Source organism: Cervus canadensis, chromosome 9, assembly GCF_019320065.1.
Source record: "Cervus canadensis isolate Bull #8, Minnesota chromosome 9, ASM1932006v1, whole genome shotgun sequence".
In the NCBI taxonomy this organism is placed as follows: Eukaryota; Metazoa; Chordata; class Mammalia; order Artiodactyla; family Cervidae; genus Cervus; species Cervus canadensis.
This window is the reverse complement of record NC_057394.1, coordinates 34,852,876-34,874,584: the sequence shown is the minus strand read 5'-3', so window position 1 is coordinate 34,874,584 and position 21,709 is coordinate 34,852,876. Positions and strand designations below refer to the sequence as shown.

The window sequence follows — 21,709 nt, the reverse complement described above, 5'->3', positions numbered from 1 at the left end:
AGATAAATTTGCAACAAAAGACAGAGAGCAAATACAATGAACTAGTATAAAAAGATACCTTCAGAAGGCTGACAGAACAATAGACAATGAATTCAATTTCTCAGTCAATGCCAACATTATGAGAAGGAGATGTTAAGATCTTCTCAGGAAGTGTTAAATTATTTGGAGAAATAAGTAAGTAACAGAAAAAGTTAAAACTAGATTAATTAGTAGAAATGCATCAAAGAATTAATTCCACTGAATGAAACATAGAAGATACTCTCTCTGCTGAGATTTATACATTAATTCATACATGACACAAATAATTTTAAGTACTTATTTCATGCAACTCATTACAGGAGATACGAGATATATTAGACCCTATTCTCTAAAAGTTTATAATCTAACAGGGTAAATGCATTTTATATATTTTGTTTATCCAGCCCAACCTCTATTAGAGCATTTATTATGCTATAATATAATGGACTATTTTTGTTTCCATTTTCCAAACTAAAACTTCAATCTCCTTGTAGACATGGAGTATATCTTAACTAACTTCTCCCATGACTAGCCCAGTGCCTGCACATGATAAGCAGACAACAAATATTTATCTCAGCTATTTACTCTCTCAGTTGTACACTAAAAACCACTGCAACTCATAAATGAGTCCAGGCAAGGGTTAAGTCAGTTATAGGCAAGTCAGCTGCAGTTATCTAAAATTCTGGAATACTTAATCATAGTTAAGATTATGGAACTACTTGTACAGAGTTTCAATTGATTAAATGGAAATGAAAACATTCCATTTCATATAGTTTACCTTCTGGAAATAGACTGGAAAATAAAAAAAAACTGTCCAAGATTTCTGTTTATGTCCTTACAGGAAGCAAATCTGAAGTCAAAGATCTCCTAAGTATACAAAAGTAAAAGTGAAAGTTGCTCAGTCTGTCCAGCTCTTTGCAATCCCATGGACTATATACCGTTCATGGAATTCTCCAGGCAAGAATACTGGAGTAGGTAGCTGTTCCCTTCTCCAGGGGATCTTCCCAACACAGGGATCGAACCCAAGTCTCCCACACTGCAGGCAGATGCTTTACCAGCTGAGCCACCAGGGAAGCCCGAGAATACTGGAGTGGGTAGCGATCCCTTCTCCAGTGGACCCTCCCAACCCAGGAATGGAGCCAAGTCTCCCGAATTACAGGCGGATTCTTTACCAGCTGAGCCACCAGCAAAGCCCAAGGACAGAAAGTATGGCTCTATTCTCAGGCCAGTAAGAGACTATCCTATGGGTCCTTAAGACTGTTTACTACTACCAATCACAAATTTTCATAATTCAAAGAATTCTGCACAGATGACATTCTTGGCTAGGGTTTCTTTGTGTAAGTAGACTCCTGTAGTTACAGAGAAAGTATTGAACCTTGCCAAAAATATTAAGGCTCCTTACTGAACAGCTTCCCAAGTTGTCTCTCTGATAAGGTTAAGGTGTAATAACAAATGCATGACAACAAGTAACTCGGGGGGGGGGGGGGGGGGGGCGGGCCTAGGAACAGCGCACGAGATGGGTTTAGCGAAAAATACTCCTCAAACGTTAGTCAAAATGATCAGAACAAGGAAATATCCATCTGTCCAGATGAACCACTGTAAATTCTCACTTATCACCTGTATCTTAGTTCAGTGGATAATTTTATTTTTTAACAAGGAAGAAAACTAATTCATTTCCAGAACTGTGATATACATTCAACATATAACAAAATAAAAAATCAAACTCAAGGTTTCCAATCATATTTAACTTTGAATCATTGAGCAGAGGAACAAAATATGTTGTAAATTAAGACTTTTTGCTGAGGTTTGGCTGAGAGCATTTTACTACACGTACGAACTCTGAAACTTCACTCTGTTACTTTGAAGTCTGCCTTCCAGTCACTAATAACACACTGTATGTCCTCCTCCCTCAGTAACAGGAAGAAGAGTATAGGGAGAAAAAAATATAGTACTGCAAATACAATATGATTTCATTTGTGCAGAAATAAATAATTTTAATATGTATATGTAAAAATGTTTATAAGGGTATATTTTGGTTATAAGGATTTTAGAAATAACTTCCAGCCTTTAAAACTTTCTCTTCCTCTTTATAAAAATGTTCCCCATCTTTTTCAAATTATCTACACTGATTACACACTGCCTTTATAAACAGAAAAATAGATTATTAATAAGCTTGACTGCTAAATAGTTCATTGTAATAAGATAACACACTAAGCTTTCAGTACTTTCTATGACAAATCATAACTAACCACCAAACACACAGTCTTCCAACTCCTCTGCAGAAAATAGTCTTTTGTAAATTTACTGAATGTTATCATTACTGTTGCTTTCAAACAATTAAATCCTGAAAGCTCTCTATTATACTTTAAGGAACACAAAACCCAAATAATTAACTAGTATAGCCAAGTCAATGTCACTGTTGAGAAAAGTGAGGCAAAAAATATATTTGGCCAAAAAAAAGTCTTTTGAGGTTTTAATTTTGCTCTCCTCAAATCATGTATTTCCAAAGGTGGCATTATTATTTCACTACCAATAACATGAACGTTTAGATACATCACATTTAGAGTTAATAATAATAAATTGTTTGCCATTAGAAATTCTATCTTCTATTAAAAAGTCCTAGAGTCAATTCTAAGACTTACAGAAAACATTTGAAAAAGCTCAAAAACAAATCAAAATCAATTTAACTAACTTTTAAAAGTCAAGGAGGGAAAACAGAATTGTATCAAAATGATACCTCAACAACAAATAAAAAACTGTCTTCATTACGTAAGAGAAAAAAGGAGCAAGAGAGAAGTAGAACTCCAGCAAGAAAAAGGAAAATGACAACCACACGTTTCGGAGAAGCAAGAGAGGAACAACAAAGGAAAGGAAACAAGTGACATGTAAGAGTATCTGGAAAAGAGGCACAGAAATGGTCAAAAGGAATAGAAAAAGTCAACATTTCACACCTGCCCTCACGCTCCCATCATCTCAAACCCCAAGGCTGCATCTCTTCTGTGTCCTGCAAACTGCTTCCAAAGACCTGAAAAGCTTCACTGCCAGTCCTGCCCCCACCCACAACACTCTAACTCTGCAACAAAAGCATTCCACTGCTCGTTCCTCTCATCTGACTGCCTCATTTCCATGGACATAAAGTATTTCTTAGTAACTAAAGAGTTCCCTGAAAACTAACTGAAATTTATTTGGACCTACACATTTTCCTGTTTGCACCTTATACTTAATAACAGCTAGCATTTATTGAACATGTGTGCATTTACTAACTCTTTGAATTCTTACTACTACCCTATGAGGAAGACATTATCCCCATTCCAGAGATGACAAAACTGAGCCACAGAGAGGTTAAATAACTTGCATCACACAGCCAGCATTTGTAATGGCAAGTGTTTGAACTCAAGCAGTTTGACTCTACTGCCCATGTTCATCATTATACCTCGTTCCCTGACAGGCCAGAACTTGATGGAAAACTCAGGATTAATCACTTGGGTTATTTGCTTTTCTTCTTTTCATTGGAAGCTCTCTTAGATTCTGCATTTTTTGACTCTGTTAATCATGCTAAAAAAAAACACTGTCTTAAGAATGCCTGATATTTTATTTCCTTAATACTGATTCGTCATAAAATTTTAAAATAGCCTGAGAATCAGCAGTTCTTGATTGTGCAGTATCTTTTAAATTAAATACAGTTTATTATCTGATGTTTACACACCTGTGTGAAAGGCTTCTCTGGGTCTTTATTCTCCTTCCCAGTGTTGAACCAGTCAAGGCTATGGTTTTTCCAGTAGTCATATATGGATGTGAGAGTTGGTCTATAAAGAAAGCTGAGCGCCGAAGAATTGATGCTTTTGAACTGTGGTGTTGGAGAAGACTCTTGAGAGTCCCTTGGACTGCAAGGAGATCCAACCAGTCCATCCTAAAGGAGATCAGCCCTGGGTGTTCCTGGAAGGACTGATGCTGAAGCTGAAACTCCAATACTTTGGCCACCTGATGCGAAGAGCTGACTCATTTGAAAAGACCCTGATGCTGGGAAAGGTTGAAGGTGGGAGGAGAAAGGGACGACAGAGGATGAGATGGTTGGATGGCATCACCGACTCAATGGACATGGGTTTGGGTGGACTCTGGGAGTTGGCGATGGACAGGGAGGCCTGGCATGCTGCAGTTCATGGGGTCACAAAGAGTCGGATACGACTGAGCGACTGAATTGAACTGAACTGAACGCTGAACCTAAGCTGAATGACTGTTACAGTACAGTGAGACTCACTCACACACAGAGTGGAAATATTTTACCAAAAGTACAAGCCCATATCCTGACTTAACAATGTAGATTTCCTGAGCCTCCCCTAATTAAGCATAAGAAACCAGTATTATAGACTATGCTGTTTACCTGGAGAAACTTACACGGAAAAGATGAGTCAGTTTTAAGTTGAAGAGAGGCAGTAGAGAAGGTACAGTTAAGGACACTGGAGAGAAAAGGATTAAGGGGAAAAGGATCCCAAGAGCAAATAAGGACACTTGAAGGTGACTGATTAAGATGTTAAGGGACTTCACAAAATTTCTACTACCCTATGAAATAGGAAGCAAGTCAACTGCTGACAATAATGGGAGAAGAACCTGGCAGTAATGATTAAGGATGGGGGTGAACTTACAAAAAGCCACCAAGGAAAGTGAAAACAGATCAGGAACATGGCCTCTATCTGCCTGCTATGTCTGAGTAATATTAAAAAAAAGTATTTACATGGTATCTTTTCTAGGCATATGAACAAGTTTTTAAGGCACAGTCTTAAGGTATCCATTTAGTAAAAAGAAAATATACATGAATCATTTATGATAAAGGAAATCATTTTTAAACGTCTATATTTAGAAAAGAGCAATATGCATAAATAATTTATGATAAAGGTACCATTTTAAAATATGCCTATATTTTCATCCATTCTTTGTTGGAAATATTCACTACACATACGATACAGAAAAAAATTTATATATACATAAAATACCATTACAATCTTAAAACAAACTCAATGCTTAAATAGAAGAGAATACCTTAAGAACAGTTTGTTCCACTACAATACATGTTGCTATGACACCAACTGGATTATATGCCTCTGGTAAATATGGGAGTGATATCAGAACAATGCAGCTCGATTCACATGTATTTTTCCCCTAGTCAAAGGTAGCCAGGATAGCCAGACTACACTTATAACCTTAGGCAGAAAACGCGAAAGCTCTTAGCTCAGCTCTTCCAGCTCTGTGTTAAGAATAATTAAAATGTATACCTGTTCCCAGAGGGAGGGCTGGGCCCCTAGCCTTCCACGGCTCTTAGCTTGCGGCAATCTGCACTTCCATTGTGCCCACCTTAACAGCAGCCCACTGGCTCAGAGCCCCTCCAAGCTCAATGGCTCAGTGCCTGAAAGCCACCATTGCCCCCTCTTGCTTCTGTACATTTTTAATAGCCCCTGTAACAAACTCCAAGCCACCGAGCTCCCTGCTTGGGCTTTCCAAGTACTCCCCACTGAGGTACCAATTATTGACTTTGTTAGCTCTCCAATTAAAAAGTTGCCTAAGGTTTTCCTGATCCAGCCTAAACCTATTTTTACCCTGTTATTTCCAGTGTGAAATTTTATTAAAAGCAAGGTGTTTTAGCAATGCAAACATGTATTATAGCCCAACTCCTGTAGGTTATTCGTCTAAGTGGAGCCTAAGTGCCTTACCTTTGGAAGCTTGATAGGGGGCTCTTTGGATTCCTCCTCTTCATCACTATCTGATTCTCCGCTCTGCACAGAGTTCTTAGAAGCCGCTGCCAACGATGTTTCCTTTTTCTGCCATTCCAGAACGCAATGGCGTACATTGCAATAAATATTAAATGCAGAAGGATTGCTATGTAGTTTGATATCTGGTATGATTACCGTATTCTCCAAGTTCTCCGACTGAAATACAGGACATAATATTTCAATTCCATACTCCTTTCCATCATCATCACTACTCATTTTTTAAATGAAAAATTAAACATTAGGCTAGACAATGTGCAAAAGTCACACAGGTGACAAAGATAATCTAAATCTACTGACTCAGTTTATAGCAATTTTTACTACACTTCACTCCTTTCTAAGTAACAAATCAATAACCAGTCTGGCAAGGGATAGAAAGGAGCCAGTAAAGAACTTATCAGGAATACCCTTTTACCCCACAAGAGGAAAAGAGCCCACAAAGCTTAACTGCCAAAGTTTCAAAGGATACTCCATTCGTTGCTTTTCTAAGGGGCCCCATACATACTGCAGAGTCTCAATGACCTATTATGTATGTTGAATTACATTTTGATTTCTTTCAAAAGCAGGTAAAGGGCTTTAAACAGAAATTAGAACTTAAAAAAAAAAACCCTTAGTTTTAGTTAATTCTAATTTCATTCTCATTCAGATAATGGTGATGCTGAGAAAACTATGGATTATGGGCACATGCTTCCTGAAAGCTCTCTCTCTTAGCTACAAGGTTGGTGCAAAAGTAATTTTGGTTTTGCACTGTTGAACTTTGTTATACTTGCTGTTTATTTTATGTATTTTAGACTATGGAAATGATGTTACACAAAAAGCGAATTCAAGTGATATTCTTATTTGAGTTCCAAATGGGTCATAAAGCAGCAGAGACAATTTGCAACATCAACAACGCATTTGGCCCAGAAGCTGCTAATGAATGAACTGCAGCACAGTGGTGGGTCAAGAAGTTTTGCAAAGGAGACTAGAGCCTTGAAGATGAGAAGCCCAGTGACTGGCCATCAAAAGTTGACCATGACCAACTGAGAGGATTATACAAGCTGATCCTCTTACAACTAACTACACAAGAAGTTGCCCAAGAACTCAACGTTGACTATTCTATGGTCCATTCTGCATTTGAAGCAAACCGGAAAGGTGACAAAGCTCAATAAGTGGGACCCTCGTGAGCTGACCACAAATCAAAAAAATCGTCATTTTGAAGTGTCATCTTCTCTCATTCTACACAACATGAACCATTTCTCGATCAAAATGCGCTGAACAGCAGATTTTATACGACAACCAGCTCAGTGCCTGGACCAAGAAGAAACTCCAAAACACTTGCCAAAGCCAAACCTGCACCAAAAAAATTCATGGTCCCTGTCTGGTGGTCTGCTGCCCGTCTGATTCACTACAGCTCTCTGAATCCCGGCAAAGCCACTACATCTAAGAAATATGCCCAGCAAACTGATGAGATGCACCGAAAACTGCAATGCCTGCAGCCAGCACTGGTCAACAGAAAGGGGCTAACTCTTCGTGACAACACTTGACTGGACATCACACAACCAATGCTTCAAAAGCTGAACAAACTGGGCTATGAAGTTTCGCCTCATTTGTCATATTCATCTGACCTTTCACCAACTGACTACCACTTTTTCAAGCATCTCAAGAATTTTTCGCAGGGAAAATGCTTCCATAACCAGCAGTACACAGAAAATGCTTTACAAGAGTTCACTGAATCCCAAACACAGATTTGTATGCTACAGGAATATACAAACTTGTTTCTCATTGGCAAAAATGTGTTCCTAATTAGATTAAAAAGATGTGTTTGAGCCTAGTTATGATTTAAAATTAAGGGTCCAAAACTGAAATTACTGTTGCACCAATCTAATATCTGTCTTAATAAGTACTGCAAATCACATCCTTGGTAATTCAATTGTTAAAACTAAATATCCCAGGTCTATTTTGGCCCCGCATTTTATTCATTAGACTCCAACCACATTTTTGAGATCAATATTTACATTATAAATATACAGAACTAGCTTAACATAGTATACAAAGGAAAATTTGAACAATTAGAGTATGGCTAGGAAGTATCCAAGGAAAATAAAATGAGACACTTTGAGTACCAAGAACACTTGAGTCTCAAAATTCTACTTTTCTTCCATAAGTATTATAATTTGGAAAAAACTGAGTATTCCTTGTTAAATAAAAGAGTACTAAAGTTAACTGATACGTAACATGTGACTATGTCTTTCACAGATGCTAAAAACAAATGAATATTAGCAATTCAAATCCAACAATATACTCTTAAAAAGATAATATATCACATTCAACTCAAAACAAGGATGTACAACATTGGAAAAGCAATCCAAAATCCACACTGACAAAAAAAAATAAGAGGAAAAAAAATAACACACTATAAATAAACATGGAAAACACATTTGACAAAAATCAAATACCCATTCATGACAAAAAGCCTAAGTATATTAAGAACAGAAGAGAATTCCAAAACTCGAGTTGAAGGTAGCTATGAAACACCCACAGCTAACACAGTAAAAGACTGAATGCCTTCACCCTAAGGCTGTAAGCAAGGCCAAGACACAGACTCTCAGCAATCACACCCAACACAGTGCTGGATCTGCTATCCTCTGCAATCAGTCAGAAAAAAAAGAAATAAAAGGTATAGTTACAAAGAAAATTATCTCCCAGAAATCAAATGCTTTTATTTGTGAGAGACATAAAAAACAATCTTAAGTGTGCAGAAAAGAAAAAAACAGTCATTTGCAATAATAATGCGTGGATTTAGCAAAGTCTAAATATATAAAAACGAGTGATGTATCTATATCTTAGGAGTAAACAGTTAAAATATGTCATTTAAAAAATAGTATCAGTAAAGTTAAAGACTGGGAGAAAACATTTTGCAAACCACGTATCTGACAAATGACTGTGCTGTGCGGTGCTTAGTCACTCAGTCATGTCTGACTCTTTGTGACCCCACAGACTGACTGTAGCCGCCAGGCTCCTCTGTCCGTGGGGACTCTCCAGGCAAGAATACTGGACTGGGTTGCCATGCCCTCCCCCAGGGGATCTTCCCAACCCAGGGATCAAAGTCAGGTCTCCTGCCCTGCAGGCAGATTCTTTACCATCTGAGCCACCAGGGAAGCCCAAATGACTAGCATCCAGCATACATAAAGAATTCTCAAAATTCAACAAGTAAAAAACAAGCAAGCAAGCAACCCAATTAGAAAATGGGCAAAATACATGAACAGACATGTCATGGAGGAAGACATACAGAAGGCAAAGAAGCACAAGAAAAGAAGTTCAATATCATGAGCCATTAGGGAAATACAAATTAAAAAAATTAAATGAGAGGTAGTACACACCTATCAGAAAGGCTGGAATAAAAAATAGTGACATTAACACAAACAGGTGAAGAGGTGGAAAATCTAGATTGCTCATGCATTGCTGATAGTATAAAATGACACAGAGACTAGGAAAAAAGTACAGTTTTTTAGAAAATTAAACATGTACTTACAGTATTATCCAGCAATTGCACTCTTAGGCATTTATACCAGAGAAATGAAAACTTATGTTCATACAAACACCAGCACATGAACGTTCATAGAAGCTTTATTCAAAACAAAACTGGAAACAACTCAGATGTCCTTTAATGAGTGAAGGGTTAAACAAAATGCAGTATATCCATGCCATGGAACACTTACTCAGCAATAAAAAGGTGCAAACTATTACTGATATATGCCAACAACTTGGATGAAGCTCAAGAAAATTATGCTGAGTGGAAAAAAAGCCAATTCCAAAGGTTACATACTGCTTGAATCGATTTATATAACATTTTTGAAATGACAAATTATAGAAATGGAGAATAGACTTGTGGTTCGCAGAGGTTAAGGAGAGGGTGAAATTTGGAAATGTATTTGTTTACATAAAAGTAGCACAATAGATCCTTACAATTGAACTGTTCTACATCTTCATTGTAATGGTCACAAAGACCCACATATGATAAAACTGCATAAAACTAAATACACACAAACAAATGAGTGCATATAAAACTGGTGAAATCTAAATAAGATCCATAGGTTGTATCAATATTAATTTCCTGGTAGTGATATTTATAATACTACAGTTATGCAACACCTTACCAATGGGAGAAAATGGGTAAAGGGTACATAGGATCTCTGTATTATTTCCTAACAATTGCATTCATATCATAATCATCTCAAATTTTTAAAAAACACATTTGTAAATAACAGCATTTACAATAACATCAAAGATACAAAATAATTGAAGTATGCAAAAGTCCTGGCCACTGAAAACCAAAATAACTTCACTGAGAGAAATTAAAAACTTAAGTGATAAGAGAAACTGTATTTATCAATGAGAAGATTCCATATCATTAAAATGGCAATTCTTGCCCTCAAACCTACAGATTCAATGCAATTCCAACAAGAATTCCAGAGGCTTTTTAAGAATGGAAATTGACAGGCTGATTCTAAAATTTACATAGAAATATAAAGAACCTAAATTAACTAAAGCAATTTTTTAAAAAAACCACAGTTAAAAAACATCTGATCTATTTCAAAACTACTGTATTGAAGACATATGGTATTAGTATAAATATAGATCAATTAAACAAAATAAATTCCAGAAATAGGCTCACACAAACATAGTCATCTGATTTTTTACAAAGATGCCAGGATAATTCAAAGGAAAAAAGATTCTTTTCAAGAAATGATGCTGGATCAACTGAATACCAACATGTGAAAAAATGAACATCAACTTTTATCTCACACTGCATACAAAAATTAACTTGAAATGGATCACAGACCTACATGCAATAGTTAAAACTATACAATCTCTAAAAGAAAATCTATAGACAAAGACCTAGAACACAAAACACATGAATCATAAAAGAAAAATCAATTCTTTAAATTTATAAAACTTCTGCTCTTATAAAGAACTCTACAGAAACAAAAAAGGCAAACCACAGAACAGGAGAAATTACTTGCAACACAGTTGACAAAGGACTCTGATCTAAAATGTATAAAGTACCCTGAGAATTCAATAAGAAGAAGACAATTATTAAAAGGGAAGGCAAGAGTTGAATAGACATTTCACAATAAAAAGACATAACTGGTGAAAGGCTTATCATATGATGATGATGACAATGTTCACACATCATTAGTCATGAGAGAAAAGCAAGGTAAAACACCAGTGAGATACCCCTATATCAGAATGACTAAAATTTTGTGTAACTCTTAAAGGGTGAAAGACAGTGGTATCTTTTCAGGAGCATTTTTTTCCCTAGCGTATAAACTTTGACCATAATTATTTCATAGGAAATCATTTTAACAGATTTGAAATCATTCATTTCAGCTATGATTCTAAATGCCCCTTTCTTTTACAAAAAAGAATAAAATCAATGTATTAAAGAAAACAATGACTAAAATTTTAAAGACTAACAAGATCATGTGTTTGCAAATATATAAAGCCATTAAACTTCTCACACACTATTGGTGGAACAGAAAATGGAATAGTCACTTTGGAAAACAGTTTTCAGTTTCTCAAAAAGCTAAACACCCACCTATTACGCCACCTGTGAGGAAGTGTTAACACTGAGTTAACACTGTTTATTCTCTGTATTTCTCCAAGGGAATCATCACTGTCCCATGGCCAACACTTGGGAATGGAGTCTTTAGAGAGCTTTCTTTATGTTAGGTATTGATGATTCTGTTACATACTCCTACAACAACAGACCTTACCCACTAGCTGGTCCAACCGCTTTGCAGAAACATCAGGATTGACAAAGTGAACCTAAGTCTCACCTGCTGCAGCTGGCTGCATATCAGGATATACCTATGTGACCAGATCCCCACAAAAGTCTCAGGTCCTAAGACTCACGTGAGCTTCCCTGGACAGAAACATTCCACATAGACTGCTGTGTTTCACTGCCAGAGAAAAAGCACGGCCTGTGCGCTCAACAAGGAAAGACCAGGAGGCCTACGTCGTTACTCCCTAACCAACAATGCATTTATTTTTCCTCCTGCTTACTCTGTACTCCTTGTTGTAATAAATCTTAGCCATTATTGTAAACTGCTTCTGAGTCTTATGAGTCCTCTCGAAATCAAAGTCATCACCACCTTAATCATCCCAAACCTAGGTATTTACCCTCCCCCCCAAAACAAAAACGTGTGCCCACACACAGACTAGTACACAAATGTCCATAGTGGTTTTATTCACAATGGTTGGAAACTGGAAACACCACCAAAATGCCCATCAACAAGTGAGTGAATTAACAAATCGGGATATATACAAACAATGGGATACTAATCAGAAAAGAAAAGAAAAAAAACAGGAAAGACTATTAATATATACAAAAACATCAACACAACTCAAAATCATTATGCTGAGGGAAAGAAGCCAGATACAAGAGTGTACCCAGTATGACCACATTTACATGAAATTCTAAAAAATGAAAACTAATCTATAATGATGGAAAGTGTATCTGCAGTTGCACAGATTCAAGGCTGTAACTGGGGGTTGGGGGGGGCGAGTGGGGGGTATGGAATGCAGCAGAGGATAAGGAAAGCCTTAGGGATAATGGAAACTTTCTAAACCATGATTGTATTCTTCAAAACTCACAGTGTCAGGTTCTGCCATTAAGGAACCTGATCTAGGATAAATATATTTGATAGCAGGAATTTGAGGAAGTGTCCTGTGTCATGGATTTGACTTCTTTTATAAGAAAGTGAAGTCATTTGCTGGAGAGCAGAATTTATCACAAGTTTGAGACGAATGGCAAAGGACTGAAAAAGATACAGGAAAAATGGAAGAACTATTTGACCAGAAAAAATAAAAATAACCTGGCTATGGACGGTTCATTCGATGCTGGCAATCGTGAAAGGGTACTGCCGTCAATAAACCCGCGTTTACCTCCCTCGCAGGAGGCGCTCACCCGCAGGGAAAGACAGCTGCATTTGTGCAGGACTGAGCTTTCTCGGGGGCCGTGCTGGGGCTTTGCTGTGGTGAGCGGGGCCTACTCTAGCTGTGGCGCACGGGCTTCTCACTGCGGCGGTTTCTCTGGCTGCAGCGCGTGGGCTCCAGGCACATGGCTTTAGCGGTGTGGCACGTGGGCTCCGTGGCTGAAGCTCCCCGACTCTAGAGCACGGGCTCCGTAGTTCCGGCACATGGGCCTAGCTGCCCCGCAGCAGGTGAGGTCTCCCTGGACCAGGGATTAAACCCGTGTCTCCTGCTCTGGCAGGAGATGCTTCACCACTGAGCAGGAGGGAAGCTCCAGGACTGAGTTTAGTCAGACAAATCCAACAGATGTACAAATGAGGAAAGGCAGATGTGGCGGTCAGAATAACGGCCTCCAAAAACATCTCCCCCCACGCCAGATCCTGTGAGTACATCACCTTAGATGGTAAAAGGGAGCCTGCAGATGTGTTTAAGAATTCTGAGATGGGGGGAGTTATTATGGATTATTGAGGTAGGCCCAATGTAATCCCAAGTGAAAGTCGCTCAGTTGTGTCCGACTCTCTGCAACCCCGTGGACTATAGAGTCCATGGAATTCTCCAGGCCAGAATACTGGAGTGGGTAGCCTTTCCCTTCTCCAGGGGATCTTCCCAACCCAGGGATCGAACCCAGGTCTCCCACATCGCAGGCGTATCTACCAGCTGAGCCACCAGGGAAGCCAATGTAATCCCAATGGTTTATATAAATGGGAGAGGGTGGCAAGACAGTTGGAGAAAGAAATATAAACACAGGAAAGGGTCAGAGTAGTGTAGCATGAGAAGACTCAACCGACAGTTACTGGCTGTGAAGATGGAAGGAAGCAGAACCCAAGGAATGCAGGCTCTAGAAGCTGGAAAAGGCAAGGAAAGGAATTCTCTCCTAGAGCCTCCAGGAAGAGCACAGTCTTGCCGACACTGGATAGCCTAGTGAGACCACCTACTTGAGACTTTAGACTTCCAGAACTGTAAGATAATTTGTGCTGTTTTAAGCCAAATATAAAACATGAAGTTTGTTATAGCACCTATAAAGAACTAATACAGTAGATTAAGCAAGAGTTTTTCTAAAAATACTGTGGTATCTATACCAAATAAGAAGGAAAGTAAATGAAGGCGATAGCTAATGGAGAAATGGAGGGGCCAATGAAAGCAATAAAGAAGATGAATTAGTATAGCTAAATAGCACTTAAAAAGTAATTTTTACAAAAAGAAGGTGGGTGAAAAAATAGTCCAGAAATAGTAACAGAGGACAGAGACGAACACCACCACTTTATACACTCATCATGAACAGGAAATGTTTCCTACTCATCTTTGCAACCCAAATACCCAGCACAAGGTCTGCAGAGAGTCCGTAATTAAAGTCTAAGGAGTAACTGAATGAAGTTTTTTTTAATATCATTCTTATCACAAGCTGCTCCTAAAAAGTAGATAGAAAACCTAAAGGCCAACAGAAAAAAGATAAATTATTAAGGAAACAAAGCTAGCTAGAGACAGAATTGAAAGAGAAAAAAGACTTTGACATTTATCTCTTCCTAGATATCACATGCCACCACTTTTAGGAAAATCAACAAATGAAACCTTAAAAAGGACTTTAAAAGATTTTCAATATTCCCATACTCAGACTCTGCACATAGCACCAAAAAGTTGAAAAGGGGTAGAGATTGTAAATCTGAATGACTATGTATAAATATTCGTTAAAGGTTTCCATACATCAAGATAGTAAGAATACTCTCCACTTAAGGAAATGGCAACCCACTCCAGTATTCTTGCCTGGAAAACCCCATGGATGGAGAAGCCTGGTGGGCTACAGTCCATGGAGTCACAAAGAGTTGGACACGACTGAGCGACTTCACTTTCACTTCCCTCTTCTATTCCCAAAACAGAAGTAGTAAGATGTGATACCTTGAACATATATTATTTATCTGCCCACGCAGTAACAGTTTCCTTAGGGCAACCACATTCCACATAGGCTGTTCATCAAGGTGCTCACCCACCATCCATTACAAGGTTACAAAAGTAACTCAGAATCTAACCAATCAAAGTACCCCATTTTCAAGATCAAAGTGAATAATGCAGGTCAATTAAAAACCCTATCCGAGATTTTCTGCCACAACTAGTAGAAGAAATTGCCTTTTGCCTAGAGGAAATAAAGTTGGAGCGGCCAGCAGCCTTAGTCCTCAGCCACAGGCAATAAACTCACACTCAGAGGAAAACAGAAGCAAGAAGATTCGATGATATTATTATAATCCCTGGGTCCAAAGGATCAATTCCATCCCCTATCCTTTTATTTTTGGTTTACTACTTCAAAGTAGATTTCTTTCAGCTACAGGAGCAAGAACACTCACTAAAAAGGGCAGGAAACAACTGTCTATAGAACTTAAATATGCTATACAACCCAAGCTAAGTAACTGTTTCTATAACCAAAAGTAGAGCTCCTCAGAAATCATAGTTAGGATTTCTCTCTTCCTCCTGTCCATTAGAAAAGAGACTCTTTTATAGAAAGTGAAATGTTTAAGAAAAAACTAGGTGGATTTTATAGAGAAGAAATCTGCATTAAGTAGGAAAATGGATCCTTGATCTCTTAAGGTACCACCAAGTTCAAATATTCTCTATTACCTTTTCTTTTGTACAGCCACCAACAGTCAAAAGAAGTTCAGAACAATATACATGCACCAATATACTCTCTAATTCATAATGTATGCATACGTATATGACAAACTTGAAACCAAGTCCCAACTCACAAGCCAATTTCAGTTGGTTTCTAGTACATGGAGTCAGAATGAAAAACAGAAGAGAAACAGACATCCTCCCCCAAAGGACTGACCAAAGATAACAGGAATAAATAATAAATAATTTTCAGTTTGCAAATAATAACTTGCAGGTCTCCGGTCAAAAACGCCAAAAAGATAAAATTAAACAGTGTGATCACATGATAAGGGGCTTTAAATATTACTTTAGTGCACAGAAATGATTATACTCATATCTTATTGCTTTTATTGAAGTAGTTGATGTACAATATTATATAAGTTTCAGGTGAACAACACAGTGATTCACAATTTTTAAACATTATATTCCATTTACAGTTATAAAATATTGGCTGTATTCCCTGTGGTGTATTATATATCCTTATAGCTTATCTATTTTATACACAGTAGTTTGTACCTCTTACCTTTCTAGCTTTTGTATTTTTATTCAAATTATTGTATGAAAAAGTCCTTATTCCTTATAAATTACTAACAGTTTTACCTTGCTTCTTGTCTTCACTTTTGATTTGCTCTTCTGTTTTCTTTTCAACTTCTTCTTATTTAAAATTTTCTTATTCCTAAAAATTAAAAAAAAATGGAATAAAAGAATGATGGAAGTTCATATTTAGAATATATAAAGCTATTAAAAACAGGTACTCCCAGAATTACGAAATGATATATACTCTAGGTGTACATACAAGATACTAACATACAACAGAGCTATTGATAAGACAGCACAATACTGGATAGCTAAGAAATATATGTTATAGTTTAAAATGTGAATTCTGAAAATACTTTTCTAAAATTAAAAAATGTAAAAAGGCATCAAATGAAATTGTTAACACTTTATTCCACAGCAGGGCAGCTAATAAATATCAGTTATGTTTCCTTCCCAGAAAAATCTGCTCTTTGTAGTCGTGAGGACTACAATGCAATAAAGCTCAGGAGTCCATTTTTACTAACTTACTCTAAGAAAACCCCAACTCATACACTCCTCATATACAGCATCCAGGTTTTCATTACCTCACAGCCCTAAGATCAAAGTATCCTTTAAGCAAAAGAAAGTCCCTTAATGACTTTGAGAAAAAAAAAATTTTTTTAATGTGGCAAAGAAGAAGAATTATAGTGGAAGAAATAAGAATCAAGGAACATGCTTTGTTTTCATCTCATTTAATATTTTTCATGTCTACCTTGTTGAAGTGCACACTGCCAGGTACTAAAAACAAGATGAAAAAGAGAGTTCTTGTCCTCAAGGAACTCTGAGACTTGAATGAAAATCACAGTTGAATGATCCAACAGAAGGATGCTACTGCTATAACAAAGACAAAAGATGAAGAGGAGGAGGAGATGGGAAGGAGAAGGAGGAGGAGACCCTAGATGCTACAGAGGTCAGGTCCTTAACATTTGGTAACTAACGCAGTGTGACCAAAACAAAAACTGTAAGGCTAGGTCACTTGGAGGTAGGAATGTCATTCACAAAACAGAGAAATTCAAGGGAAGGATTAGTTCGCAAAAGGAAAAAATAAGTTTGATTTTGAAATGTTTGAATTCAAGATACTAAAATGTCAACAAAATACACATGAACAAACATGGAAACTTCACGCTTCAGCTTCATACTTTAAACTAACCACAAAATCTTATTAGATATCATAAATAGTTCTTAAATCTATCTACATCAGCTCTACTGATGATAAGCTAATAATCTAAGTTACCACTACTTCCTGCCTGGACCAGTGTAAAAACTTCATAAAATCAAAAAAAACTTGCGTAAAACTTCATGCAAATCCATGTCTCAGATAAGAACTCGGTCAACTTAAAAAAAAAAAAAATGAATAGGTAATTCTCCCACTACAAACTCTATCAATATGTTCTCAGTACTTTCCCATAAAGACCAAAAGCACTGACCTGGTTTAAAAGATTCTCTACCAAGATCTGACTTGCCTCATTCTGTATCCTTTTCCAACTTGTTCATCACATTCTAGCCACAAGGACTATTCTTTCAGCTGTTTGAATCTGCTAGGCTCCTTAGGGCTCTCATGAAGTCTTCCTGGAATATTACCCCACATCTCTTGCTAACTAACTCCTATTCATCTCTGAGGCCCCAGTGTAAGTGTCACTTACTCAGAATGTCCCAGACTGGGCCAGTTTCCCTAACATGGATTTTCACTTCATCTTATACTTGTGTCTCATCACGTAACCACAACTGCAATTGTGCTTCGAGTTACCTATTTAGTGCACTTGCACCAAGAAGTAAGCTTCAAGAGTTCAGAGGCCACATCGTTCTTGCTCACTGCTTCAACATCTTTGCTCAGAAAAGTGTCTGAGATAAAGTGCTCAAACTACTTTAAGAGAAAGTGGGAGGAAGGAGAGAGGCCAGGGAGAAAAGAATTTCAGAGCTACAGCTACCAGCCTTGGAATAAAATAAGGGGAGTGTCAAGGATGGACTCATCGATAGGCCAGTACATTTAAAGGATATCTAGCCAGAAACGCCCTTTAAGGAATTATCCATGGGATTATTTTCCTCCGATTTTCGTGCAATGGAAATCACCTACGCACATGGGATTTCCCCACCACAGTATGCTACCAAAGACAAGAGAAAGAGAGTAACAGTATCAAGCTCTACCCGTGGACAGGTGGACAGACAGACCTGCTCACATAACCTACTCGACTATGGGCAAAAACCATCTATTTCAACATTTTCCCTCTTAGCATCTGCATCAGTCTCTGACACATCATGGATGTTAAGAAATACCAAACGAATAAATAAGGTGATGAAAAGTAATGAGTATTTTCTCATGTGTGGTTTAGAAAATCAACTTTCCTTTATACTCAAGTTTATGTAAGTGAAATCAGTTATTTGACCAAAAGAAATAAGTAAATATTAAAAGAGTAACCCCTTATATACAATTTAGAAAAGCATCAAGGTTCATTCAAAAACCAATCATCAGAAAAACAGAATATATATATATATACACATATGTATGTGTGTGTGTCTACATATATATATCTCCAAATTAAGATGGATTTCCTGAAGCCTATTTATCACGGACTTAAATTTTCCAAAGCATACACCAACACTTTTGTCTGTTTTGTATAATGGACTTCCTTAAAGTTCAAATGACTTTATATGTATTCCTAAAATATTTTTATGCATTTAGCATCTAATTAGTTATAACAATTTTAATAAATCTGGACCCATCAATTCTAAATATACACATCATCTGATGCTGTCCCCAAGTCCCCACAAATTGATTTTATTGTGTTTTTGGTTGATGTGGCTTGTTTTAGAAGTAGACGGTTGTCAAAAAAAACCTAGTAAAAAGCCAAAAATTATAGATAGGAAATCTGTGTTAAACTTAGAAAATAAAAATGCTATTTATTAGTAATACAACATCCTACTGTATCACTGCATTTCAGAACTCAACTTAAACTTTTCATGGTATCTAAGGATGGATAGACCAAAGAAAAACTCTAGAAATAAGCCTTACACATTAACATTTCACCATGGAATTTTTGATGATTTAGGACTTTAAATCTTAAATCAATAGGAGCTTAATGAAGAATGTCTGGAATTGGTACTATAAGATTTTTAGTTTTCTTACAAAAAGAACCTCATACCCATGAGATTTGGAAGAATTATGGGTGGTAATGAAAGGCAAAGGTTATTAACATGCTTTAAATATTTATTTTAAAATATTTACTTTAAAGATTCCAAAGAAAAAATTCTCTTACTAGCTACCAGTTCAGTAAAACCAAATACTTCTGCAACAAGAACAAATAAATTTTGCAAGTTGTTCCACGTTACATATCATTAGTTTCTATATCCATTTAATACTAAGTCTATTTTCTAACAAAACAAAAATCAGCCATAATTTTATATAACTTCACTAACTCTAAATCTGTTTCTCTGTTTGCAAAATAAAAGGTTAAAGGAGATCATCTCTGAAGTTCCTTCTAACTCTAAAATGCTAGTATCTAAATAAGTCAAAATTCAAAGAACATATGGAATAAGAGGGTTTCAATCATTTGTTCAATTTCCCTTAGAAATGAGAAGTGAAAAATTCCTGAGTCTATGGTCTGAGACATGAATAAGCAAATTTTTTTTTTTGTAAAAAGGGCCAGATGGCAAATATTTTATGTTTTGTGGGCCGTAAGATCTCTGTTACACCTGCTCATCATCTGCTAACATGAAAGCAGTCACAGACAACACAGTAATGGATTAGGTGGTCGTGGTGCTAGTGGTAAAGAACCTGCCTGTCAGTGCAGGAGATGCAGGAGACACGGGTTCGATCCCTGGGTCGGAAAGATCCCCTGGAGGAGAAAACGGCAACCCACTCCAGTGTTCTTTCCTGGGAAATCCCATGGACAGAGGAGCCTGGTGGGCTACAGTTCATGGGGTCACAAAGAGTGACCTGACTGAGCCACTGAGTGTAACAATCTAACTGAGATTTCATAATACTTAAATTTGAATTTCATACAATTTTCATGGGCCACAAGACATTTTTCTCCTTTGACTGACTGACTGATGTGTATCTGTTCATTTTAGAAATGTAAAAACCAGTCTTAGTTCACAAGACGTACAGAAAAGGAACTGAGCTGCATTTGGTCTGTGGCCCACAGTTTGTTGACCCTGGCCTAGAGTATATTTTGATAAACAGGCTCATATCAGAAGAAAAAATGTAACTATTAGTATGCAACACAGATAAAACTATTCAAAACATCACTATGCTTATACAAATAAGCACTCTGAAAATTATCTGCCTTTTCTTTCTGCAAAGATAAACTCCTGACTTTCACTTCTATTTTACTAAAGAAAGATAGCAGATAGGAGCAAGTCATTGCTTTTCCTTCAAAAACTGGACTAACACAAGAAAGGTCTGGAAGCAACAGGGGAACTAGATGAATCCAGATATGGACGAGCACTTCCCAGAAGAGCTGAGATCACTGGCATCTTCCTGCATGAGGGCATTTGCAGACTGTGGGTATAAGTGAGGACTGAATTCACTAAAGGAAACCAAAACTATGGTGCCTTAGATGTCTGCATGGGCTGGGATGACAGACTGGCATCTAGAAAAGCTCCAAATACATACCCAGGACATCTGAGAGTACATCTGCTTAGTGATGGGGCACTCAAGAAAGAAATGAGGGGGCTGAGCCAAAAGGGTAGGGTCAATATCCCACCGCTCTCGGCAGCTGGAGGAATCTACTCAATCTCTGATTTGAACTGAGGCAGCCAATATCTCACCCTATCTGTCTTACATAATAAAAAACAATCCTTATCATCTGAAATAAATGCACTGTTCTTTTACATAAAATGTGAGATACAAAATAAACATATTAAGAGACATCCAAAGAAGCAAAATAATGTGACAGTCAAGAGAAAGACAGTTAGGTAGATTCAAGATAACCCAGACACTGGGAGGCAAGGACTTGACCTAGATGCAGAGATGAACAAAATGGATGAAATGATGCAATTTTCAACATTTAAAGAAAAAGCCAAGTGGACTTCCTGGAACAAAAAAATCAATACCTGAAATTAAGAACTTGTCAGAAGACTCTAGGAGCAGAACAGAGCAGAGGAAAACAGAATTCACTGACTCGCAGACAAGCCAAGAAAAAATATCATCCAAACTCAAGCACAGAGAAAAGAATGTGATGAACAAAGGGGTATGAAACATGTGAGACATAGCCAAACTGTCTCATGTTCATGTAACTGCAATCTCAGAAAAAGAGAGAAAATAAAGAATGGAACAAAAGCAATATGCGAGGAAACAACTGACGATACTTTTACAAAAGTAAGGAAAGAAATCAACCTAGAGATTCAAGAAATTCGGGGAATTCTAAGAAGGAAAACACAAAAGAAAACCACATCTAGACATACCAACTGTTTGACACCGTCAAACTGCTGAGATAAAGGAGATAGAGAAAAGTTTAAAAGTAGCCAGAGGGGGGGAAAAAAAACATTTGAAGACTGACAGCTTCTATTTTTTGTGCACTGGAAAGTGCTCGGGGTGAGGGAAGGATGGGAGGGTTAGCAACCTAGAATTATGTATCTATCAAATATATCCTTTAAAAATGAACACAGAAATAGGGCTTATCTCTAGTGGTCCAGGGGTTAAGAATCCACTTTGCAATGCAGGGCACACAGGTTTGATCCCTGGTCCTGGAAAATCCCAC

At 37.3% G+C, this 21,709-nt stretch overlaps 1 protein-coding gene across 12 annotated transcripts in view; it reads right to left on the bottom strand.

Annotated features, from left to right (window-relative positions):
• The window catches only part of MYCBP2 (MYC binding protein 2), a 261,465-nt gene that overhangs the window by 210,939 nt on the left and 28,817 nt on the right, over window positions 1–21,709 (bottom strand). For all 12 annotated transcript variants that reach the window (XR_006271202.1, XM_043477949.1, XM_043477938.1 and 9 more), the window contains exons 2-3: window positions 16,035–16,110; window positions 5,724–5,939 (exon numbers count right to left, since the gene is read on the bottom strand). Coding sequence is in view for 11 of the 12 variants with exons in the window: in XM_043477949.1 (XP_043333884.1) it covers window positions 5,724–5,939; window positions 16,035–16,110 (292 nt within the window). In the remaining variant the exon portion in view is untranslated. The remainder of the gene's footprint in view (window positions 1–5,723; window positions 5,940–16,034; window positions 16,111–21,709) is intronic.